A 27739-nucleotide genomic window follows, 5' to 3' on the forward strand; every position below is an offset into this window, starting at 1 on the left:
GGAAGGAGAATTCCCACTGAGTATGTATAGTAATTTAATGAAAGATTAGCTTAACCTGTGTTTGGGATACAAAACTGGCATAAACGGCACTATACAAATGTATGTTTTAATGTTCAAAAAGCATTTATTCATTCATCTTCTAAACCATTTAATCCAAGTCAGGGTCACGGGGTTCCTGAGCATGTACCAACCGCAAAAGGCACAAGGCAACGTTCAAGAAACATGTTAAAAATATGTGTTCCAAGCAAATTGTATCAAGCCATACTATAGCACAAATATAGCTTAACTTGACAATTAAATAATTTTAAATATTTTATGTAGTGCTTTATAGGGATTCTTCTTTGTTTGTTTCAACTGCAGCACTGGTTTACTGGTAAAATGTCTTTTAGGGATTATTAATGCTTTTCCTATCTTAAAATGGTGCAATGCAATGCATTGCAGTGATGTAGGTAGTTAAATCTGACTACATAGATTGAGTCTCCAATGTATTTCTCATTTAATTCAAATGAAATTTAACTCATTACCTTTTTTATGATTATTTCATTCAAACTACACATCCCAGAAGCTCCCTTTTTATCCATGTCACATGACCAGGAAAGAGGAGGAAGTGGCACAGAGTCATGTGATGTTATTCTAGACTGAATCTGATTTCTAATACTGCGTCTGGAGTGAATGCTAAGACAAAGTGCTTGATCAAAAAAGGTACTGTTTCAGAATCTATTTCCTTTGCTGTGTATCTCGCTGAAGGTATTGCTCTCACTGTTGAGACTAGTGCAGGGAAGAGGTTAGTGGGAGAGGATGGAGGGAGCACGGAAGAGGAGAGGAAGGGGGGAGTAGGCCAGAGAGGAGGCATACTGTTTTCCTTCTACAGCATCCAAGATCAACAGTGTGTATCTGTGTCTGCATGTTTATGCATTAGAGCATGCATCCTGCAGTTAGATTACCACATTTAGGAACTGTGTGGATGTCTTTGTTTAGCAGATTAAATGGCCTTTGGGATGGTAGGTATGCTATGCTGTTGCAGCTGATGAATGGGCCCTCGGTACTCAACATCAGAGACTTCTTTATCAACATCTTTGCTGGTCAGGCAGATACAAAAATCACATGTATTCTTTCCCAGGCCAATTAACTATACAGAAAGAATAACATGAGTTTGGCATTATTTTTGCTGTTGTTTTGTTGATCAAATTTATAACATTTCTGAAATTGATTTCAAGTACTTTTTAAATATCAGTTTCAATGAATAAAATAATTGTCTTTATTGTTAAATACTTCTACTGCACTTACTACTGCTACTGCTACTAATGGTAACAGCATCCTTTTCTAGTCAATGTTCCACATATATTATACCTTACTCTCACGTGTCTTGCTTTTGTTTCCTAATTTGGGTATTTCATATGCTGTCCATGCTGGCATTTCTGATTTTTTGACTTTCTCTCCTCATTGAATCTGATTGGCATTAAAGGGGTATTCATTTTTAGTATCTATCCCAAATTGTTCCTCTAATGTGGACAGAGTATCATGCATCATGAGTTTTATGATCTCTTCACAATGAGCTACTACTAGTAAAACTGCATGTGATAAATTATTGCAACTCGGTTTAGAGTATCTTGTGTATTGTATTATATTAACTTACATAATAGTCTCTTTTGAATGACTGGAATCCCTTATAAAGAAAACAAAGAATAATATTCGATAATATATTTTTTAAAAATCGAACATATTTGATCTTCCTCCTATTAATTATACAGCACAATTTTAGCATATACATTTTCCCCAAAATAAAAAAAAACAATTGTTGGCACCCCTTTGTTCAGTATTCGGTGGAGCCTCCTATGATTAGGATAATGGAGTTTTTTCCTGCTGTGCTTTCTCAGGGTGGGGAACATGCAGTCAGGGAGCTTGTGGCAGAAACATTTGGTATAGGTATGTCCTTCTTTACAGTCTCTTCGGGTCAGACCACAGGTTTTCAATATCATTCAAGTCAATTGAATATTATAGCCATGAAAAAACACATACATTGGACATGTGTTTTGGATAGGTGTGCTGTTAAGACGGGCCATTTCTGGATCAAAATGCACTGATGCATTTTAAAATTAATGATGCAATTGAATTAGATAAGAATGACAATTTAAGATCCTCACAATTTTTTACAGTAGTTACCTTTCATTTTTATAGTAGTTAGGCATCCCCTTCATATGGTAAATAATTGTGATGATTATGGCCCAAAATTTTGGTCTTGGCTAACTACAACAACCAATGCCAATCAAAGTTACCATAGCATTGAGCACTCTACAGTATTCCTCTCACTTTGTTCCTATGCAACATCAGAAGGTTCCATCCTTTTACTGATAAACTTACTATAATTCTAATGGTATTTCTTTCCCACTTTATTAATGCTCTATTAAATGTCATATTTTGAATGCATTTGTATAATAAATGTTGTTCAGTTAAAACTCTTTTTAAATAATAAATCTTGTAAAGATGAGAGTGTAACAACAAAGAAAAAGGCACAGCAGCCAGCTCAAAAAATGAAAGTAAAAAACTCAAATATGCAGGCAGTAAACACTCAAACACTGAGACGCAGAAGAGCAGCTACACTTATGATGTCGATTCTGATACATTACAGGCAAGCAAAGCACAGCACTGCAGGAGAGTACCTGTAAGCTTTATACAGCACTGGAGGAGAGTACAAGTGGGATTTAAACAGGGAGAGGACAAATAAGGCACTGTGTGTGTGTGTGTGTGTGTGTGTGTGTGTGTGTGTGTGTGTGTGTGTGTGTGTGTGTGTGTGTGTGTGTGTCAGTCAGTGGCCATGCCTCTTCTGCTGGGTACCCTGTGCACCATGACACAAGCAAGGCAAGGCAAGGCAAATTTATTTATATAACATATTTCATACACAATGCAATAGGGTCTAAAGTAAATTAAATGAGTGGTAACCTAAATGAGTAGTGTTCTGAGAATCCTGTTCAGATCATATTGCTTGAGCATATCAGATAGTTTCACTGAATGTATTGGCCCCAAACTATTTACAAATAGGTAATAATATCTTAAAATCACTTTTGTAATATACTGGGGACCAGCATAAAGATTTCAAAATTCAAGTGATATATCCCATTCTTTTGCTTCTACAAAGAACATTTTGAATGCATTTTGAATGTACTTAATGTCTTTTTGAAAGACCCACAAGGACACTGTTCCATTAATCATCCCTGTTAGAAATAAGTACATGAATGAGTTTGCCAAATTCTTGTTTTGACTGAAAGTCAAGAAGACACTGGGGGACACCTTGGGTCATAGGCACCCACTCAGATAGGTTTGATAATTTGAACAAAGTAATTCTTACCCTGTAAGTATGATCTAAGGCATTGTAGAACTCTTCCTGAGAGTCCTGAGTTCTCAAATCTAAAATTATTGTATGTTTGATAGTATCAAAAGGCTACACTGTGATCAACCAATAAAAGATGATATTGCCTTATTGCCTAGATGCCTTATTTAAATAGATGTCATTAACAGCAGTATCAGAGCAGTTCTTGTTAAAATAGCTGTCAAAATAGATATTTAAAGGCAGAAAGTTAGCCAGGTGTTTGAAGACTACTTTCTCAGGTCCGATTCCAATAAAAGGAAGATTTGTATGTATCTGTAATTATTTAATTTTGTTGCAGCTAAATTTTTTGCTTTTATAAAGGAGATCACAACTACAGCCAAGGGATATGCAGCAGCTAACAGCAACACTATCATGAAAAAGACTAATAGAAACTGTGATTCAACATGTTTTTGAGGTAGAAGTTGAACAACATAAGCTGACCAAATTAAATAAATATCAAATGTATGACACATATATATTTCTTATAAACTCATGTCAGCCGGTGTTTTAGCAGTTTTATATCAGTACTGTATTGTTTTCTTATTTATATGTTTATTTACTTTAATATTCATTTATTTTAGTGGCAATTTTGGGAGGCCAAATGGAAAATGCAGCTCATTCTTCTGACTGTCTATATCACCAATACTTGCTACATTTGTTGTTTCAACTTGTGTCCAGAATTCCTTTGATAGTGATTATGATTATGATTATGATAGAGATTATGTATCAAACTGTAAATGTTAAAATATTAAACAGTATTCGTTAGCTGATACTTATCCTTTACTAAGTAGTTAAGCCCTGGGATATCCTGCAATATCATGAAAAGTAAAATATAAGAAATAAAACCATTAAATAATCACATTTAGGAAGGACATCTAGAAAAGAACAGCACCAGGAACACACACTGCAGTTAACAGCTGTTTCCCTCTTATCTCAATTTTTACCTCCGATATATCTTGCATTAAGTCCCTTAATTGATTTAAAGTACAAATACATATACAAATACAAATATTGTACTCTGGTTAAAAATAACTATTACATAACTATATATAAATAACTATAACAAACAATAGGTTTAAATCAATCAATCAATAACTCAAGCAAAAGTATAGAAGTACATGCTCTTAGATATACATAAAGTTTGAAAAAATCGTTTCTTTAAAAAGTAATGTTTGAGGGTTTTATTCGAGTGATTAGATGTACACAACACGTGACATTGTAAGTAATGGTCTATACTATACCTGTGTGTTACTATACCTGCTGTCAGTTTTGAGTGGAGGAAAAGCACCATACCATCTACAATAACATATGTAAGTACCACCATCCCAATGTAGCAAGAGCTCCAGAATGTTTTAAATCATCTAAGCAGTACTTATTTCTCAGTTATTTGGATCCAAGTGTGCTCTTTTGAGACAAAAAATCAGTTCTGCTTTGCTAAAACGTATCCTGCATGGTGCTGAGCAGTGCCTATAAGCTATAAAAGTAATCAATCACAGGTGACCTGTAGAAATGTGGAGACATATATCTCATAGGATCTCATACATCTGTTCTTGTTTCACATCCAGATGGATTTCGATTTGTTAAAACTATTGACTTTAAAAAAAAAAGAATAAATATGAAATATATTGACTCAAAGAAAAAATATGAAGTTACAGATATACCCAGATATTTAAAGTACAGTAGTACAGTAAGTACAGTAATGAAGTACAAAACATTAGTTAGTTCCCACCTCTGAAAATAAGATCATGCTATATGAACCACAAGTAAAACACAACTTTCATCAGTCAAAATTTCAAGAACTCTTTTTTATTACATTTTACCTTAATGAGGTAAAGCAGCACATAACAGTGACTCTGCTCTTCACGACACAAAAACAACACATCATGGAAAGAAGTAATTTGCTTGAAATCTGTGTGACTGGACAGCATTGTATGACCATGGAAGAGAAACATGGCTGTAATGTAATCTGTAATGCCATGCAGATGAGATGGCCCCAATCCCGAAAACAAGCCTGTAAGGTTGGAAATGTTAGCTAAAAATGAAGGGTGGTCAGGGCCTCACACCTAATAAACTAATCAGTACTCAAGTTGATAGAGAATCAGGTCTCATACAAATATGTGACACTCTTATTTGGCAGGAAAGGATGAAAGGGCTGTGTCAGTAAGACCCTGCTTCCAAAGAGAGCCCATGACTAGACAGTGCCCATTCACATTTGTGATATTGTTTATGTTGCTGTTTGAACATGACTGTTAAACAAGTTGACTGGCTATAAGCCAAGACCATTTTTCAAGTGTGAGTTTTCTAAGCATAAGTGTTGTATGCTTTCTGAGAGATTATTAATGTTTGTTTATGTATTTCCAACAGTTTATTTTGAATGCAGTCATGACTGCAGAAGTGAATATGTAGGAATTCATAAAAATATGAACTGGGGATTTTGTGTTCTAGTTTGTTAAAGGTGGCAAAATTTAATAGACATGCATGCAAAAGGTCACCTCTAAGGCAAATGTACATATCAGCCATTGTTCCTTCCAACAACTGTGACATGCTGTTTTAACATAACATTGTAATATTCTTAATGCCTTCACCTTGAACTGCAGCATGGCTAGGATATTCATATGGCTTGCTTATGTTCAACTCTCTCTCTCTCTCTCTCTCTCTCTCTCTCTCTCTCTCTCTCTCTCTCTCTCTCTCTCTCTCTCTCTCTCTCCTCTATTGTGATTGGAGAGACTCATTGATTGTATCAGATTGGCTGAGTAATTAATTGTAACTGGTTATTAACCTCTGAGAACTTTGTGTCCAGTACAGAGCTCTGTGAGAACAGGCCTTAATCACCCACAAATGGCAGCCACTAATGAAATTAGTTTCTGGTTCTGCACAGCAAATTTATTTGTTTGGGAACGTCTTTCACAAGGGCACCTGATACTAAAGTTTACTTTTCTGTGAAATATTTGATCCACAACATTCTTTATATTTATCCCAATAGATTTTAGTTAGCAAAAATATTCAGGGTAGTCATTTTACCTTATATATCACAGCTAGGTTTTTATCTAGGTCAATATAATTATGCCAAGGTTTTTAGTGTATGGCGGTTTTGTGTATGGTGGTTATCAGTACAGTGTGACTTGTAGAAGAATGGCTTAGAATATTTATGAGATACTTATGACAGGGCTACAAGGATTTGTTTAGACCACGCCCAGGGCAGGGCATTAGCATAATTTCTCAAATCTAACACATGCCAGTTTTAACCTTTTTAAAAAGGTTTGCTAATTTCTCACTGATTGTAGATGATGATATGAATGGGCAGTTTAGTCTCACAGAGAAATATCCAACAGTGGCATTTGGCCAAATTTCTCAGCAGTTAGAATTGAAAGCCACACTTTCATAATGGTATAGAGTGGTATAGAGTGAATGTCAACAAATGTCACACATGAAGTTTTCTGCATCATCCATTGTCTATAAAAGTTTTTGACTGAATACTAAGCACCAGGTATTTGCAAACCACTTGGCCTCCTTTTGGCCAGCTTCATACAATGGTTCAATTTTACTGTATTGAGACTAATGGTGGCACATTTATAACCAGGCTGTCTTTGCAGATAAAATGGATATTAATTTAATTAAGATATTCTTTAATGCTGGTTAAACAATTTGGAGCAATAATAGTAATTAGTAGTAGTAGTAGTAGTAATAGTAGAATAATAGCAATTTGCAAGACCATAGGGGTTTTGTAGTTGTACTGCAAAACTTCTATAAGGCTAGGAATAGAAACATAAATGTTAAAAGAATAAAAGAAAAAATGTTAAAAGAATAATAACATTGTTATTCCATCACTGATGTAGTTGCAGTAATATAATACTGTGAAGAACACAAACATTCTTTGTAATCACAGAGTTAGTATCTGCTGTTTTTTGTTGCTGATTATTTTAAATGGTTGGAAGAATATAAATTTACCATTTAGTTTGGAACTAAGATTGAGGCCTGACACTATAATGGATGTTTTAAGCAACTTGTCAACTGAAGTATCTGAACTAATTATGGATTTACTGCTGTGCTATTTTGAAAAAGAGAGAAAATGGGCTGGATATAGGACCAAAGCATTATTGTACCACCAACAGAGCTGTTCACTCACTTCTAAGCTCCTTAGACATTGGAAGACTGCTAGCTGTTAGCTTCCTCATAGAGCAAACCATTTCTTGATTGTTTTTACTTGATACAACCTCAGCATGCACCTTCTGTATTTTCTGGTCAGTCATCGACCATAATAATACTGACTCTCACAATAATGTTCAATAATGTTGTCTGAAAGAAAACTAGCTAGCTAGTTCATACATAGAAAAAAAATTGACAGGTAAAAAAAAGGAAAGTCCAAGTCAGGATTTGCTACAGATGACAGATAATTTTTAATGCTTGCAAATAATTTTTTCTTCACAAATGAATAAGTAAATAAATACACAAATGGAAAAAAAAACAAAAACAAAAATAAATGTGAAGCCAGTAAATGTTTGAAGTATAAGAGCAGATTCCAGACTGATCGAACTCTTTTGTTTAGCCTCTTGATTGCTTAATTAATACTTGATGTTTTATATTAACAATTACTTTTCTCAAGAAAGTAATTACATGTGCTGTATATAAAAAAGATTTTTAAAATACTTAACATACACCAAACCAACATTTTCACATACAATATTTGACCCAAGTCTGATTTTACAGTGTACAGAAAATAGGCAAATGACATGAAGCACAGATTTCACCTGTCATCTGCCATACTTTTGTTTGAGGAAGCTACTGATACATGTCTGCTCAAGACAGACCTGCCAGTGATGTCATAGCATAGGCTATGAATATTGGGCTGAAAATCCTTATTGGTACTGACAGTTTCTCATTGTTTCTATTTAAAATTCCATTAAATTCCATCAGTATCTACAATGTATACACAGTTTTTACTACATATACTAGAGCACAATCTGCTGGGTTAAATAAATAGTGATAAATAATAATTATAATTTCATGATGAAACATTATAATTTAAATTAAGTCTGAATTTGATGCACATAATGGTTCTTTGATCATGCATACTATAATACAGTTTATGTGGATCACTGACATGCAGGGCTCAGGTGTGTTGGATATGTACACAGAAGCGTACTCATAGCAGTTGGGCTCAGTAGCCATGGAGATGAGTATTTTGGATTAAGGGAAACCCATCACCATCCTGCAGGGGGAAACATATGTGGCAAGAGGAGAGAACCAGAAGGCTGCAACTTGGATGTCCAGTAGGCCATCTGTCCCTAACCCTGGCCAGGCAGCCATGACAACTCTGAGGGAGAATAACTCTTCCAAAGTCCAGCCCCAAAACAGCTTGAAATCCCTAAGGGAGAATTTCATAGCCATGTGCAACAAAGAGTCCTATAGACTGACAACACAGCTTTGAGCCCTGTGCAAATGTACACATAAAGTACATGGCATGCCTTCAACCAGTGGTTTAAGAACTGCTGGGCTGTTTTAGTAACTAAAATGTTACACCACTTATTCTCTTATTTTGCAATTTTAATGAAATTAAATAAAAATTTAATGAAATTGTTAAAACCTTAATTTTGAGTTAATTTTCAATTACAAATATCATTAGAAGTTGTACAAATGTGTTAGCTAATACATAGGATTAAACCCATAACCTTTTGAATTATACCCCCAGTTCTCTGGTCAAGATCAGAAATTTCATTGCAAAAATCCCTGTCTTTTAGGGCATATATTACTATGAAATCTTGATCATGCCTAGGATCCCACGGTCCCACTCAGATTTGAAAATATGCTTATCACCAGTGTTTATAGAGTTATTTGCTGCAACAACCATTTTGCCATCAGTAGTAACAAGGGAGTATGTCAGTATGTCAGTGCCAATAATCAGGTAGTAGACTGCTGGTTACAAGCTAGCATTAAAATGAGGGGAAAAATGTTTAAGCCTACCTTTTTCCACCAGTCTATTATATTTGTCCATTTATTTATTGTCTTTATTAAATATGCTGTAAAGCAAATGGAACAATGCATATATATATATATATATATATATATATATATATATATATATATATATATATATATATATATATATATATATATAATGTATATGTCCTGGACTGTCTCATTAGATGACTAGCACTATTCATATTGTGAGATGCAGTGAACTTAATGGGCATATTTTTCAGAAGCCTGTCAGCAATCTCATTATTCAGACAAGCTATTTGTGTCATTAATGTTACTTTCATCAATTAGTAATTAGTGTATGGTGTTTTTGAATTGATTAGTTAAGTATAAAATTTGTCATTTAACATTAAGATAAAATAATCTGTGAATGAGTCCTAATGATGATGAATGAGTAAATGATAATGGGGAATGACAGGTTAACAGACTTGTTTAATGTCATACTCATAAATATCTAACATGCCAAAAAAAAAAGAAAATAAATATTTTCATCCACCACCAATAATTGAATTAAATGGGCTACAGGTCACTGCCACCCTCTCAAGTAAATGAAATCATCAAGGTCTTTATCTCCCTGTTTAAGTGAAGGTTACTGAGCATTCTGAATTCTCCTCTCACCATGCGGACACTCAGTATTTTACACATTAGTGATATGCATAGACTAACTGTCTGCCCAATATACAAATTTATGTCTCATTGACTTTAAAACTAGAAATAATTTCTGCCTTGGCATAAATGTTTTTGAAATTACACAGTCCACCTCATTCATCACTGTAACTCCTTTTTAACACTTCTCTGGTAACCTGGTAACTGGCTTCTTTATGGAATGCTAGGACACAGGTATGTTCGGATCCAGATGCGGACATTTTTATTTCTTCTAGGCACAGATAAACTATGTAGGAAGGACTGGCTGAGACCAAGGCAGGTTCGACATTTGTGACAGGGAATTCGCTAGGCAGAGAGTAGTTTTTCCAATCCTGAGATCCATAGTAATTAATTAGAAGGCAACAGGTGTAGAACATCAGTACTGTACTTTGGTGAAGATGATATGGTTAGCTGGTGAGTCTCCCTGGTGTGGGAGAATTTGTATGTGACAGTCCTAGATGGCTGGGCAGAACTTGTGACAACCTCAAAAAAGATTTCATCTTCAAAAAAGATTCCATTTCTCCTCTTGTTCTCCTCAGACTAATAGATTTAGGGTTTTAATAAGCTATTTTTTGGCAAATGCAGCAAATAACTGCATTCTAACAAGCTGTAGAAGCTGTAGCTGACTAAATGAAGATTGGAAAGTTTGTTGATTAGTACATTTGTATACATGGATGCTGCAGATTTCACCATAGAAACAGAAAACTCATGTGTGAAATGTTTGCTTAGCAATAATCATGCAGAGCCATGCTTTGAAGTGTACAAGTATGTATAAGCACAATATGCAAGCTATATACTTTTTAACCAACTATGCACAATTGTATCTAACCCTTTGAAACTATCTGGATTTTTGCATGAATGGCTCCTAAAATATGATCTGATCTTAATGTAAGTAAGTTTCTATAATGAATAAGGGCAGTCAGACTTAACAAGACAATATTTTACATTTTCCTTTTTGTAGTAAATGAACGCATGGTTATATTTGGATAAATACTGCATAACAAAAACAGCCTTAATCTAATTGTGAAGCATGGTGCAGCTAGAACTGTGGTAGAGGTAGAATTGTGATGTGTTGCTTTGTTGCCACAGGACCTAGATAGCTTGTAGTGATTGAGGAAACATGAATTTTCCAAGAAATTCTTACCAGAAGGAAGATTAATTCTGAAGGTCTTTTTGAGAAATTTTATAACAGAATGTCAGGGTGTGTATAATTTAAGACTCATAAGAGGTTTGACCATCCTGTAACGTGATGCAGAACACAGGAGCAAATCAACAACAACATATTTTTCGATTGTCCTGAATGAATCAATCAGTTTTAATAAAAAATGTGCTATAATCTGACATGATGTGAAAACATGAGGCATATATTTCCATTTCACCCCCAAGAATGCCCTTCTGGGGACAAAAAACTGTAGTAACTAGATTATTTAAGTTATTACAGATATTGGCTATTCCACTAGCAACCTTGAAGGTTTATTATGGTATAATGAAAGGTTGGGTCAGTTTTGTTAAATAAGACTGTATTTATTGCAACCCTAAATATTAGATCATATTTTAGGAGCCATGCAAAAATCAAGATAATTCCAAAAAGGTTTAAACACTTTTTTCTCACATTTGCAGATTATACAATGTTGTTCTGGAGATAAGCAACTATGGAATCAAGAACAAAGTAGGTAATTCTCCCTACTGTAGTGTGTTCAAAGATGTGTATTCCCAGGACAAATTGTGGTGAGATCTTGCCCTGATAACCAATCCACAGCAAGGAAAGAGCCCAAGATTGAGACTGAGATTGTATATCTTACATCTCTACTTTTCTTATCATTAGCAAGTTTGTTGCACCACTCATTTCTATGCTATAATTCCAAAGTTGTTTGCCTGTGGTGTGGATACACAGCTGGACATGCTGCATGATTTGGATACAAAACCTGAAACACAAAAACACATCTCAGTGTGTTTTCTGAAATTATGAAAGAGTGAGTCATAAGTCAGTCCTCTGCAGTCTAATTGTCTAAATGGAGCTTGTTAAGGGTTGAAGGAGCGTTCATGAGCTTTTGACCACTATGCATTGAAACTAGCCTCAAACGTCTCCTGTAGACACTTTTTAGCAGGGCCTGTTGTGCTATTCAGACATCTTAATGTTTGTGTGGGGCTGATTGTGTATGCTAAATAAGGAAGCCTATGATGGTAGAAGGGCTGATGGGAGGTTTGATAGAATTACTCACATCAGCTCACCACTAGGGCTCAGGCCCCAGCCAGAGGCTGATGATGACAGCTTGTGGTGGTAAGGGAGGTGGGATCTGGTGTATTTTTGGAAGAAAATTGGGTGATTTATCTCAATAATGAGCTTCTTTTTGACGTGGCAATTTTGTGTGGCAAAGCGTGTATGTGTGAGTGTATGTGTGTAATTTTCAATTTTTGTTACTTGCTGAGAAGAGTCTGAGAAATTACTTGGCTTGAAGGAGTGGAAGAATGGACAGTCAATTATGAAGCTGAGGGATGTTGAGAGTGAAGTCGTAGACCCGAAAGAAGATATTTCTCTTTGCAAGATATACTCTTTGCAAACTGTTGTCTGGCGAAATAGGCAAGCTTAAATGATTTGTATCTTGTTTTTAAAGACCTTAATACCAAACCCAAACTAAATTTTTATTACCATAATAAAGAAGATATACATTTTATAACTTCTTGTCATGTTAAAAAGTGTCTTGATTTACAATTCAATAGTCAATATATTGAATATTGATATATTACTAAGTATCTAAATACTGTATTTCAGTATTTAAATTAATATATGGATTACATACAAAAACACATGATTAATAATGCTGAAAAGACATTTGCCCTCTTTGGTCATGCTTCACACTTCTGATAGTAAACCCAGGAAACTTGAAATGTGAGTGACACTTTCTCTGCTAGTATAATACTTAGATAAAGAGGTGCTAGAAGGTATAGTATCTCCATATGTTGAACTCCTTCTACCACAGTCTTATTAATGTATGTGTATTTGTTAGACTGTCAGAGAAAAGAACATGGCATATTAGGGAACATATGTACCACCACTTACTCCATAAAGGTGAATACCATACCAGCTTTTCTCTGATATCAAGAAAGTCACTGGATCCGCTGTGAACTCTGCAGAGTGCACACATCCACCTGAGCGAGTTGGCTGTGCACAGGCTGTATGTGTATGAGAAGAGGACGTGGCTGCTGTGGTGGCAGTGTCCTTAGCCACGCCTTCTCTCCGCTCAGTGACTGTGCTCTCTCATGCTGGGCTAAGCCTTGCTGTAGTGATAATAGGAGATGAGGGGGCCAATTCAGAATGAGAGGAAGTGATGAGGCATTCTATCATTCCCCTGTGGGCATTCACAATCCTGTCTGTCTTCCGATGGTTGTGTTTAGCGCCGCTATGCTACCACAGACACCACTGATTATACATACTCAATTCCATTACTCTACCACATATGCACACATAAACACATCAATGTCATCAATGAGAAATATGGTCATTAGTTAAAACAAAGAGAAATTGGAACTTGCTCAATAATTTTAACTTTTTCATACTATCTGTCCATACTTCCTGCAGTGGAAGTATATACATGCATCTATTGTGTATAATGTGTGTATATATGGCCAGTTTCTTTTGTGTGTGTATCTGTGTATGTGTTTTTTTTTCTCTAAGACTATATGAACAGTTGGATAAATTTGATTTTTTGGTTCAAATTAGGCTGCTCTCTCTCGCTCTCTCTCTCTCTCTCTCTCACTCTCTCACACACACACACACACACACACACACACACACACACACACACACACACACACACACACACACAGAACCTATATCTCCAGTGACTCTGTATAAAAAGGTGTTTAATATTCCATGTTCCATAATGTCTATCTTAGATACATAATTGACCTCTTAATTTTCACTTCATGAAAACAATCAACGTGATTTCTAAGGCCTGCTTGAAACGCTTTCCAGCTCATTTAGACTGAGTTCTAATTAGCCTCTTTTAATGCTGACATATTATCACATTATATGCACAGTGACCAGTGTAATTTAGCCCTTTGCTAGTATAAATGTAAAGTAACAGAATGTTACTGTGTATTTTTAAACTATTAATGAATTGCTGGCCTGTTTTTGTTGTTCTCCATTTGATGGAATTTACGTAGAGAGTAAAAAAAAAAAGAGAGGTGATAATGGAAACATGTTTAGGTTAGATACAATATCAATTGCAGTAATAGAGTTTTAGTCCTTTTGTTTTTGGACATTAGTCACACTTTTATGTTTTGGCTCTATAATCCAGGATATGACTTTTAAATTGATACAATAAAAGTTAAAGTGCGCACTATGAGCATCAATTTGAGAATATGCAAATTTATATCAGGTCAACCATGTAGGAATTACAGCCAAGTAGGAATTGTTATGCATAGTTATGAAATAGGTGACCACAATGTAAACCCTTGTCCTCTCAGTTGCTTTTGGTCCATGGAGTGTAATTGCATTATTTGTTTATGTACAAGAGCATACAAAATGTCTTTAGTTGATTTTAGATGGGCCGTTTGTATTTGTTGCTCTTGTATCTAAATTTGAGGGCCAAAGAAACAGAATATCTGGTACATAGAGGATGACTGACTCATTTGCAAAGAACATAATTTATTGGCGTATCTTCAGATGATTCAGCACAAGGAGCAAATCACCCAATCTGAACCCCAGTGAGTATACATTTCACTTCCTGGAGATAAAACAATTCAGGTAATATCCATATTAGGAACTGAAGGTGTCTGTATTATAAAGCCTAACAGAGCATTATAGAAAGAAATACCCATATTTATTAATATAGACCCATTGCCATCTGGTGGTGGTGAGTCTAGGGGATGACAAATATCCAAAGTTAAAATAACAAACCATCAAATAATACAATATTCATTAAAGTAGTTGAAATGATTAATTCATAACTCTCCACCCAAACCCCACCCCTGCCCCCACCCCCTCAAAAAACAAACAAACAAACAAGCAAACAAACAAACAGGTTTGGACAATGGTTGGTTATACAGTTATTTAAGTTTATACTGGACCTGAAGCAAGGCATTCAGAACTGCAGGCTTAACAGATAACACCTGTTATTTATTTATTTTTTATTCTGGGACATGAAAAGGTCAAGAAAGAAAATTATCATAGATAGTTTGGAAAGTGTAACAATACTGCCTCCCCTTTGGAGGACTGGAGTTCAGTCCCCATCTGGGAAAGTGCTCTATGCTATACGAATAAAAGTCCTTGAGCAAGACTCCTAAAATTACACTTGCTTACTTCTGTAACATGATTGAAACTTGTAAGTCACTCTGGATAAAAGTGTTGGCAAAATGTGTAAGGAAAAAAAAGTTTGCTAGCTAGCTAACACTATTCAGCCTAAAATTCATTTCTTTTGAGAACGTGAAAAACATTCGACCATGCCTATCTGCTTTTTAGCCTATTGTTGTCACTATCAAGAATACAAAAACAAAACAAACAGCACTCAATTGATGGATTGAGGACAATGCATGAAGACTATTGCCTTGCTCTGCACTGCACTCTTTATAGCTTTCCCTAGTTCATACACACCAGAGCGGTTGCATCCGTTAAAGTTAACTAGCTAAATTATTATCTAGCGCTGTGTAATCTGGAATGAGGGACATTGGTAAAAGTGCAGGAATTGTGGGTGCCCAAAACCCCTGGTTTCTTAGATACATTATTTACTTTAGAGGAACAAAAGGTTTTCCCTCCATGTTGAAGGTGAAGTCACAAAACCTTTTCAACATTAGTTGTTTTCATTATTGTACTTTTTTATGTTATGGTAGTGAGATGGAAACCTTGCCGCACGTCAATGCAAACACTGTTCTTATTAATTTAAATGGTCTGCTGCTGAGAATAACTCACAGCTTCTCATGTCCAGTTGCATTCTTCCACCATACCTGTGGGGCAAAGCATTTGTGTACGACAGGAGTGAGATGGAGAATCACTTAATTGAGAGTGACACACTGATTAACCTGAGATAATCAGCTGCTAAGCTTTAGAGATGAATATTCTGTCTATAATATCACTGCTATATAATCTAGAAAAACAACACAATCCTAGAGGCATCTAATGGGGCTAGCACCCTGAATGTGCATATGCACATGGGTTCAGGTGTATTCAGGGGCAGCCCCAGGGTTTGACTTCTGTAATGTGCAGACTGGACACTTTGAATAATGACTAGCCTACACTATCATTAAATTTACTGGGACATGTCAGTTAGGACAAGAAGTAACCAGCACTTCTGTACTTCTATGTTAAAGGGAATTATTATGAAATATTAAGTGATAGGAGATGAAGGTTACACAAAAATGACAAATTATGGATTAATGCTTGCAAAGTTAACCTGAACAAAATTTTTGCACTGGCAAAATTTAAATATATTTAATGCTGATAGTTTCTCTATAGTTCTCATATAGAGGCATGCACAACTTTTTCTGTCTAAAACCAAGAGGAGAAATATTTGTTGCACTGATCTGTCTGCATGTGAGAAAGAATGAGAAAGGCAATATCGGTGAATCTTCTGTGAGTGAAGCCAGTAGTCCACCAGCTAGGCTGAAAATAAAAGAGTGTATAAATTGTTTATTGGCTGCCAAAAGTAATTAATCCCTCTACTCTGTAAAAATTAATTGGATTATTTGGCCATGTGGCAGAACTAATCTGATGTACTATCTCCTCCATCATACAGCCATAACCAAATAACCCCACCCCCATTCCCCTTTACCCTACTCCCTCAGGGCCACCTGTAATGGGAATCTCTCTCAATCCATTCATTCATATGTATTCATTGCTTATCACATCTTTATCAAAAAACACAATACCCCTGATGAGGTTTTCATAAATATTTTTTCATAAATATTTTATAAAGTAGTCAAACTTCATACTTGAGCCCAGGCCTCCATGTGAGTGGTTGAAAATTATATATAAGGGCATGTATATGCCATGCTAGTAGGTGAGGACATCACTAAAGTCTGATGCCTAGGGCTCTCCATGCTTGCTGCCTGCATACTGCCTGGGGGGCAGAACAACAAACCTCACTGTGTTACTTAACCTTTCTAGCAACATGTCATGCATCTCGCACAGCTCTCATTGGATGTAAATGGGTAATCCATCCAGTACGCTAGACAGAATGGTCTCTATAAAGGAATGATTATTGTCATTGTCTCACATGGGATTTAATTACATGGGATTTAATGAATGCTATCATGGTCTTATCTTAAATACAATCTCTATGCCCATACAAAAATACACATATATGCATGGAAGTGCAGAGGTTAAATAGCATCATATATGCCTATCTTTCTTCTTGAATCATGCACCAAATGTCACAAGTTTAACAGGGCAGATAAATCAGAAGAATGAGCCCTAGGCCTCAGCATTTCAGGCTCATTCATTTTTTTGCATTTATCTTCAATAATAACAATCATGTATTAACGATAATAATAGCTGTGTAATATTTTACATCGAGCACCTCTGATCTGCAGTATTTTTCCTCTTTTAGTTCTTATAGAGTACCAAACTTCCTTCCCCGTAAACCAGAGGAAGCTCCAGGATGTCATATGGATCCATTGATGGCAGCTCGTTTGGCAGCAGGAACCCATTTGGTGGGCCCACAAAACAGGGCTACCAACCAGTCGGTAAAATCCCATCTACCGCCGTATTCTGTATAACTTCATAATATAAGCTTATGTCATATTATTTATCATCATGTATTGTTCATTGAAATACCATAAATCATTTGACAAAGACAAAGGGCAATTTCAAACTTATTTGTAAAGGCAATGCATTCAGTGTTTGCGCTTCATAAATCAATATGCAACTAATCAGCCATATGTCTTATTTTAACAAAAATCTGCTTCAGCACATTCAAAGTTACTTGGTTTGACATGTTATAGTATAAACTGTGACTTTGTCTCTAAATGCGTCTGTGGTAGTAGCTAATAAAAAGAACACAGTAGAAGTTTAAGTACACTGCTAGTAGTATATGCTTGTAATAACTGAAAAAAAAATTGTCTGATGCATCTTTAATAGCGTTTATTAAAGGAAAGGTATATTTATTTATAAACAAGGAAATTCAAGGTGCTTTAGAAAAGTGTAAAACATTTTGTAAATGGAAATAAATACGAGACAAATTAAAAGTCCAATGCTAAAGCTATATTTGGAATTGTTTTATACACACACACGCACAACACACATACTCTCACTCACTTTTGTATGTTTATATATACACCTCTACATCTTTTACTATGGTACACTGCAGTTACTCCCTGGAATTGTCATATATATATATATATATATATATATATTAAACACCCATTTCAAAACAGTCCATTCAGAGGTACTACACAGTCCAGTCAGAGGCTCCGTGATCCATGAGATATCCCAAACATAGTCTCACACATCACAGTCTATTCAAAGGCAGAAGAGATCCTGAACAGAGCACACAAATCCAAAGCTGAGTACACACACAGGAGATCAAAGGAGATAACAAAACACTCAGTAGAGGCCTCCCAAATGGCTGGCAAGACTTTGCAAAGGCTCTAAGAAAGAAGGGCATAAATGTCTGCTGCTAAGGTTGCTAATGGAGGGCAAGTGCAAACAATCTAGTAATGGGTTAGAATTCAGGTCAGGGTGCCCTCTGGCATCTGAAAAGATGGATGCTGGGAGGTGGTGTAAGAGTTAAAAGAAATATATAAGTGAAAAAAAGTACAATTCAAAATCAGAATTCACAGCTTTGGGGGCTACAGCAGCTAAAATGTAGTAGCAATAGTCTGGGACGAACCTGCAACTTGCTGGCAACAATATTATTAGTATATTGAACTCTAACAATGTAAATGTGCTGCGTTGAAATTGTCACAAGTCATACAGTTTGTGACTGGAACCCACCTTCATGGAAAATTAGTAATTAGTGAATTATCTGCTTTGAATTCACCTGTGAAGATAAATACACATCATCTGTAAGACCCCACAACATGATCAAGGTTTTCAAAGGAAATATTTGCTATGAGGACAAAGACCAATTTCTGATAAGAAAGGGATCTGATTACAGAGCAAGCCCATTTCCAAGCCTTCCACAAAAGGAGATGCAAAAGCACACCATTAAGTTCAGAGAGTTTGCAAACCGTCAACTAAAAGACAAGGCAGCTATATGTCAGGATATTAGGTCTAATCAGATCAGAATTTAGTGTAATAACTTTGCAGTTTGTGTTCATTAGTGCATTCATTATGTCAAGCAGACAACAGGTGCATATGAATCTGAATACATAGAAATAATAAGCTTAACAAATAATGGAACAAATATGAAGGAATTTTCACATTCACAGATGTGCTGGTTTGTAAACTGTGCCACTATTAGCAGTCTCTCTGGCTATGTCTGAACTTTTGGGGGCTGGTTATGGCTGTGAATACAAAAATACAGCATCACTTTAAATGAATTTCAGCTCAGTGTGACTAGAATATGTGGAAAACAGGCTTTCCAGAGATCTGAGTTGTGAAAGTACATGTCTTGCAGAGTTGAATGTCAGTTGCATGCTGTCACATAATATATAACTTCTGGTGCATTTTAATGCATTATAGATTAAATCCAGCATCACTTGATCTTAATGTTAGCTTTGTTATATGTCTAGGTAATGTTTCTGTATTAAGTGTTCTGAACTGAACTTTTATTTTTCATGCTCATAAACAAAGACAAAGACACAAATTCATTGTGAAATTAGGTAAGAGCTCTTTGAAAATAAATAATTTTAGATTTTTTTTTCAGAACCCATTTAAGATATCTAACCTGTGACGTGAACGAGCAACTGGGAAAAGGGGCAGGATGCAGGCACGAGTTTCCCAACGCAAAGACATTTATTCGGAATCGAAAGCAAAGCAATACGGTGCAACATGAAGAGTAACAGTGCACGATCATTTACAGTCAAACATGCAGATACGGCTGAATTTGAATGAACAATGACTGACCAAACATGGTCACACACAAGAGTTTAAATACATCACTGATTAGTGAGAGAAAAAGGGACAGGCCCAACAGGTAACAGGCTAATAAGGGGGCGTGGTAGCACGTGAGGGCTGGGTACACAGGAGCACATGGTGACACATCAAACAGAAACAATACAAAGGAGAAAGGAATGTGCCGTTACATAACCATTTAGTACTTTGCTATTAAGATAGTTATCTACCTAAATCTGCTCTACAGGAAACAAAGTAAAGAATAAGGCTGTTAATCTAACAGAAGTCCTACTTACTTACCTGAAAGCATCAAAACCTAAAAGGTGAAAAACTGTTACCTGCATTTTCCCAACTTAAAATAATAAAAGCTCTTTTGTCTTCATGACAGACTAATGACTACACTCATTACAGCTACCTCCAGTTACCATGAAATAAAACATATAAATGAAGTGGTTCACACTAATGTTCCTTGCCAGGTTAAAAACAGGCTGCAGTTCACCTACACCAGTTTGTATGTGTAATGGTGTGGGTGGATGAGGGAGAGAAGAAAACAATGTTATTAGTAAGGGGATATATAGGACGATTGATTTTATTAGATGGTCAATGGAATAGTTCCACATCCAACCATAACAAGAACCCAAATCATAATACTGTCAAAAGGGAGTTCCAGAACTCCCACACATGAAATGCAAATATTTAGCACGCTTTACAAAACATGACCGAGAGAAATTACACCTACTGAGACATCATCCTCAGAGAGTAAATGACTAATTGACTGGGCATCTGAGAGAAAAGAGTGATACAGAGAAAGAGGGAGAGTGAGATTAGGTCTAAGTGTGAGGTAGTATGCTTGGCTGCCACCTGTCCCAGAGGAGAGCAGAGAGAGTGCATGCAACTCCAGTTATTAGAGACAGGTCTTTGATCACAGGAAAACCTATGTTCAGGAGCCTGTCAGTTTTGCTGTGTATCGGCGCTCAGGCGTCAGCCCACTTGAAGAGACTCTAAGGCGATGATCAAAGCTGAGGTTAAGTCTTTAATGGAGTAGTCAGCTGAGCTAATCTTTCTCCTCCTTCCTCCTGCCAAACCTTTCAGCTTCCTCTAGCATATGCATTTTCTCTCCCTCACTTTGGCTCTCACCTTCTGTATCTCGTTTGTCTTTGTTCCCTATAGTTTCTTTCTCTTTTTGAATGTTTTTTTCTCATTTAAATGGGAATATTTCGGACATGCTGACTGGTCCCGTTCTATCCATATTCTCTCTGGTCTGCTTTAACATCTTTCTTTAGGAATATCTTTATTGATAAGACAGCTCCTGACAGAGCTGCAATTCTTAGGTTCTCTGTAGGCTCGGAACAGCAGGTACTGTGGTGTTCATTAATGAGGTTAACTTTAGATTTGCACATATGGAGAACCTAATGAAGGGGCACAGATGCTACAGCAGGTTCTACGTATAGCCATTTAAGTGGTCAAAACAAGAGCATGCACTCCAGTGCATTGATATAATCCTGGCACAGGAAAGCAAAAGTGATAGCAGGCATCATGCATCACGGACACGAGAGACATGACAGCCATCCAAGCTCACCCCCCACAGAGCACAGAGTAATGCTGCAAGTAAGACATGTTTGTCCAGTGCTTGCGGGGTGTGAAGAAGGTTTGTCCGTTTGCTCAGAGTGGTTGAGTGCCTAAGGGATAAGTTATGTGCTTGTTAATGGAATTTTCCACTGCCGTGGAAAATCATGACAATCACTGCAGCTCTAGTTTTTAGAACGATGCTACATATATGTTGTTGTAGACTTTATATATACACTCACAAGCCACTTTATTATGTATACCTTGCTAGTACTTGATAGCCTTCTTTTGCCTTCAGATCTAGCTTAATTCTTTGTGGCATGGATTCAACAAGGTGCTGGACAAAGACACAACAAAGGTGCAACAAACATGCAACAAGGTGTAACAAAGGCACTCTATTAGATTGAGATCTGGTGAAATGTAGAGGCCAGTTGAGAACAGTGAACTCATTGTAATTTACGGCATTTAGCTGATGCTTTTATTCAAAGCAACTTACACTTATGACTGAGTACAAATTGAGCAATTGAGGGTTAAGGGCCTTGCTCAGGGGCCCAGCAGTGGCAACTTGGAAGTGGTGAGACTTGAACCTGTAACGGAGAGCAGTGAGGAGGCAGACGCATGTGTGGAGAAGAGCGAGATTTATTAGGGGCAAATCCAGAGTTGTAGTCATTAGGGTTATCCAGGGTCATTGAGCCAATATGGAGATTACGGGGATACATGATCAAACAAACAAAACACACAAAGGCAAACAGGGGAAGCAGGCTAGGAACAAAGGCTAGGAAGCACGAAGGCTAGCATAAACACAAAGGCACAGAGTACAAACTTAAATACATGCATATACGGGCTTTCAAAAACATCCACCAAACACATATATGCAATGAAGTAAACAACTACAATGAATATTCAAAACCAAGGGCACAAGGCAGGGTTTAAATACATGAACTAAACGAGGGACAGGAGTCGAAAATCAAATGAGGGGAGGAGAAAATTAAACTATGGCATGGAACTAAAATACACAAGACAGGGAAAACACGGAACATGGAAGGTGGGAGGGACTAATTATGACAGACCCAGCAACCTTCCAATTACAAGTCAAGTACCTTAACCACTGAGCTACCACTGCCCATTGTCATGTTCAAGAAACCAGTTTCAGATCATTTGAGCTTTGTGACATGGTACGTTATCCTGCTAGTAGTAGTCCTTGGGTACACTGGGTCATAAAGGAATGGACATGGTCAGCAACAATACTCAGATATGCTGTGGCCTTTAAACAATGTTCAACTGATATTAAGGGACCAAAGGTGTGCTCAGAAAATATCCCCCACATCATTACACCACCAGCAGCAGCCTGAGCCTTGCTTTTATGAATTTTTAATGAAGAGCCATGCATTCATGAAGTATATACCAAATTTTGACCCTGCCATTCCAATGTGGCAGCAGAAATCAAGACTCATCAGACCAGGCAACATTTTTTCCAATGTTCTGTTGTCCAATTTTGGTGAACCTGTGTGAATTGTAGCCTCAGTTACCTGTGTTTAGCTGAAAGGAGAGGCATCCAGTGTAGTCTTCTGCTGCTGTGGCCCATTTACTTCAACATTTGATGTGTTGTGTGTTCAGAGATGCTCTTCTGCATATCCCAGTTGTAACAAGAGGTTATCTGCAATAGTTTTGCCTTTCTGTCAGCTAGAACAAGTCTGGCCATTGTCCTCTGTCTTTGGCATCAACAAGGCATTTTCACCCAGAGAGCTGCCACTCACTGAATATTTTCTCTTTTTTGGACCATTCTCTGTACATGAGAGATGGTTGTGCATGAAAATCCCAATAGATCAGCAGTTACTGAAATACATTTACAGCATTTAGCTGACACTTTTATCCAAAGTGACTTTTAGACAATTAGACTGAATACAGTTTGAGCAACTGAGAGTTAGGGGCTTTGCTCAGGGCCCCAACAGTGGAAACTTGGCAGTGGTGAGTCTTGAACTGGCAACCTTCTAGTCAAGTACCTTAATCCCTAGCTACCACTGCCCTAGCTATTTTTTGGTTTGAATTTCCAGCAGGTTGTTTTGACCATGTTGAAAATATGTATGAGCTAACAGAAATATGAATGGAACAACAAGCTCTGTTCTACAATCTTTATGATGCATCATTTATGAATCTTTTTTAATGTCAGACATTTTATATTAATTAGGTATATAATGTGTCAGACTAGATATTTTAGGATATGTCAGCAGGTTTTTTTTTCCATAGTTTTCACAAATGGGGATGTCAATATTTGCTTTCAGAAGAACAAGGTGTGATAACCAGTTAATAAAAGTTAATTAACAGTCAGCGATATCTGTATGTGATGCAGGCTAGTGCAGGGCTTACCATGGTGGTCATGCTGGTTTCCTTTTCAAAGTCTCTTTACATGCATTTTTACTTTTTTACCAAAAGTGTTACATATGTCTACACTGCATTGGTTCCCTGGGGGACAAGTTGGTGGTTCATGGCTTAGTGGGGGCAGTGGACCTATTGACTGAACGCTTTCTTAAGCCATTTCTTCTTGATGTCACCCTGCTTGATGGAGCAGTACTAGGGCAGCTTCATGATGATTCAAATGTCCTGATAAGATTAGAGTTTGCTGGGGAATAAGGATGAAGCTCTTTCCATATTAGATGTGGCCCCTGTAGATATGAGGGTAAGGTGTTGCACCCTACTTCCTATGGACTTCAATAATACAATCTAAATAATGGTGGGCTACAGCCATGGCAAATGAGAGTTATTTACTTTCCTGATAAAAGAGAATATGGTAAGACCATGACTTTTAGAATCGAGTAGTGACTTTTGCAGCCTACATCATCAAGTGCTTAATTAACAAACTTGACATTAGCCTAATAGGTAGCAGGAACAGCCCACTCTACATCCTCATAATGCTCATAATGTTTTACATTTAAGAGACTGTATTGTATAATAGGCAATGATGATAAAGTAATGGTACTCTTAAGTCAGCAGTAGGAATTTTAAAAAATGCAGCGCATTACTTGTGTATTTTGGCTCTGCACACTGGAATTTAAATGAAACGTGCAGGTTTGAACTCAAGTGTATGCATATGAAAAGCTTTCAATTATTACTGGTTTACTGGCATGTTCTTATAAAAATCAAATCTGTATTAAAATGGTTTCCATCTGGACACACAACAACATTTAGAAATTGCAGGCCTGCTTTCTATTCCTAGTTTTTAACAGGACAATGACACAACTCGTCCTGCAGAGGTAATCACTAAATCCTCTTCTTTTTGAGTCCACAGTCACTAAAAGCTTTATTAAAGAATATCGAAATAATAAAAAGTATATTACATCAGACATATCAAAGTACTCAGATAAAAGTAGAATCTAAGAAGTCTTATATGATAAAGATGAACTTAGACTGGTAGAAGCAAAGTCAGGATTAAACTGGAAACCATAAGTGAGGGAACTGCTCAGCACCATGAACTGCTAGCCATAGGTAAAAAAAAAAAAAAAAAGGAAATAATTTAAGGAATAAATTAATAATGCGCTCAGACAATAAAATTATACATGCAATGAAGAAACTGGAAGCAGGTGAATGCAATAGTTTTGATTCAATGTTGATGCCAGTTAGTTCTCAAGTGTAATCATAGTCTTAAGTGTAGTTACCCTGTGCAATCCTGGAAAAGCTGCTGATGAACCTCTGTGGCTAAACTGCAGGAACCGGTTACTTCCTTCTGATGTGTATAATGGATGCATCACTCTGGGAATAGCTCACTGGCCTTCTAATGTTCATTGTAGCTCATGTCACAAATTTAATTTTACTGCTCTATATGAGAATATTAATTGCATCCAGAGATCAGACTGTTGTTGCTTGCGGACTCAACATGCCATGAACCACTCCCTACTGCAAGAATTGCCTAGAAGCTCTGATTGAAAATTCATTCAGAACTCTACTTCACATACATACACTAAATTTGCACTCAATGCTTGTTCTCTCAGCAATAAAGCAGTACTTATCTCCAATGCTATAGTGGATCATAATCTTGATTTTATGATTTTGACTGAAACAAGGCAACAGCTGAATGACTATTTTACACTAAATGAAACTACTCCTCCAGTATGTTGATAAACAACACACTACTGGACATGGAGGTGGACTGGCTGTCTTCTCTTCCTCCACATATAGGGTTAAAAACTGTCCTGATTAATGTTTTGAATGTCTTTCTCTGAAAATCTCTGGATTCAAGCCTCTGTTGATTGTTCTGGTTCATCCTCCTAAAACCTGTTTTTTATTGCTTAATTGTCTGAACTGCTCACTTTGCTCTGTCCTTGTTACCCTAAAATGCTTCTCTTAGGTGATTTTAACATACTTTTGCCACATGTAACTGCTTTCTCAGATGATTCAATGCTTTGACCTCACTCAACATGTAAACTTTCCCACTCATACCAGAGGTCACATTCTTGATATTCCATTCAGTTCAGTACTCCAACCCATGGGGGACAGCTCTTCATATCGCTGATGACAAAATTATCTTGTATGATCTGTTTATTTCTCATATACAGGGATCTTAGAAATGTCAGGCCTCCTGCACTAATGCCTTGATCAGTCTCCCATCCCTCAGGCTATAATGCCATCTCCTGAGAGCCTGGTCAAGCTGATGATTCACTGTCTCAGCTAGCCTAAACCAGTATGCCCCACTCAGAACACAGACTGTGACATTCTGTCATTCTGCTCCTTGGTTTACCCCTGAACTATGGCATATGAAAGCTTCAGGGCACCAGCTATGACTGTCATATGTTTGAAAGATCTTAAAAAGGCCAATTCTGATTTTTATACCGCTGCTATCAAAAATTGCCAAGGAAATGCTCAAGCTCCTTTCTCAATTGTAAATAAGCCATTGTGGCATACTAATATATTGCCTTTTAACACCATCATCAGAACTCATGCTGTAAGTTTATGACATTTTTTAATGACTAGATTGATAATATCTATTTAGAACTCCAGCGGCCTTCTGAGCCTATGGATAATAACTATTTCTCTACTTTTACCTGAGTAGATGAAAGTTTTGTTTTTAGGCTTATCAGTGTATCCAGATCTGTTACTTGTGTCCTGGATCCTATGCCCAGTCTCCTGGTTAAAGACTGTCTTCCCTCTCTGTGCCCTCTGATAACTAAAGTCACCAATGCTTCTCTTAGATCTGGCTCAGTTCTGTCCAGTCTAAAATTGCCTACTGTTACTCCAGTTCTAAAGAAGCTATGGTTTGACCCTTAAGCCTTTAAGAACTACTGACCTTTTTCTAACTTTCCTTTTCTTAGCAAATTACTTGAACATGTGGTGGACTCCCAGTTGAAAGATCACTTCCAGCAACCTATTTAAACTGTTTCAGCCAGGTTTCAGAGATAACCACAGCACTGGATCTGCTCTGATTAAGGTTACTAATGATTTGTTTGTTGCTCAGGAAATTGCAGTATGTCCAAAGCTGCTAGGGTTCAAACCCATGCCAAGCTGTGAAAACATTAATCTTACTCTTAGTCTCCTACAATGGCTTCCTCTGCACTTTTGCAGTATGCAGTATAAAATCATTCTTATGGTTTTTAAATCCTTGCATGGTCTGGCATCTCCTTACCTTTCTGTTCTCCTTCACCTTCTCAATCGCTTTAGTCTTCTGATATTCACCTACTCTCTATTCCCCATTCGAGGAGATCGGCCTTTTGGCAGAGCAGGCCTTAAACTCAGGAAAACTCTCCTTTTACATCTCCACTGTTGTACGTTTACTCTTCTCATTCAAAAAACAACTAAAACCTTTCTCTTCCAGATTGCTTTTCCTTATATTTAGTCCCTGACTAAATATCTTGTGACTAAATATATGAAACATTTAGATCTTTTCATTAATTATCTCACTTTATTCTATAGTTCCATTTTTTTTATTTCATCTTGTACTAGGTTTTTAACATCTGATTTAATTTTTACTTTTAATGCTTAAATGTTTCATGTTTAAGTGTCTGTTTTACATTTTGAAGATATAATCAGTGTTCATGTACAGTGGGTATCCTGAAATAGTAGAATAAAATTATACTATTAATATTTAAAAATGACTAATAATCATAAATGAAATGTGTTAAACAGGTAAAGATTGCTCTCTGGAATATAGGTGTAAATATTGTAAGGCAACCATAAAGAGAATTTATCATCAAACATATATT

General features: G+C 36.6%; 1 protein-coding gene across 7 annotated transcripts in view; it reads left to right on the forward strand.

Annotated features, from left to right (window-relative positions):
* The first annotated feature begins 610 nt into the window (after positions 1 to 610).
* Positions 611 to 27739, forward strand: part of tsnare1 (T-SNARE Domain Containing 1) — an 88932-nt gene continuing 61803 nt past the window's right edge. For 3 of the 7 annotated variants that reach the window (XR_014116944.1, XM_081696492.1, XM_027002398.3), the window contains exons 1-2: positions 611 to 702; positions 17536 to 17671. Coding sequence is in view for 6 of the 7 variants with exons in the window: in XM_081696492.1 (XP_081552618.1) it covers positions 17587 to 17671 (85 nt within the window). In the remaining variant the exon portion in view is untranslated. Of the gene's footprint in view, positions 703 to 1877; positions 1927 to 3688; positions 3783 to 11608; positions 11658 to 17535; positions 17672 to 27739 lie in introns of all 7 variants that reach the window. The other 4 variants (XM_081696490.1, XM_081696491.1, XM_027002407.3 and 1 more) reach the window with 4 other exon arrangements.

Source organism: Electrophorus electricus, chromosome 14 (genome assembly GCF_041902795.1).
Source record: "Electrophorus electricus isolate QZ-2024a chromosome 14, ASM4190279v1, whole genome shotgun sequence".
NCBI classification, from domain to species: Eukaryota; Metazoa; Chordata; class Actinopteri; order Gymnotiformes; family Gymnotidae; genus Electrophorus; species Electrophorus electricus.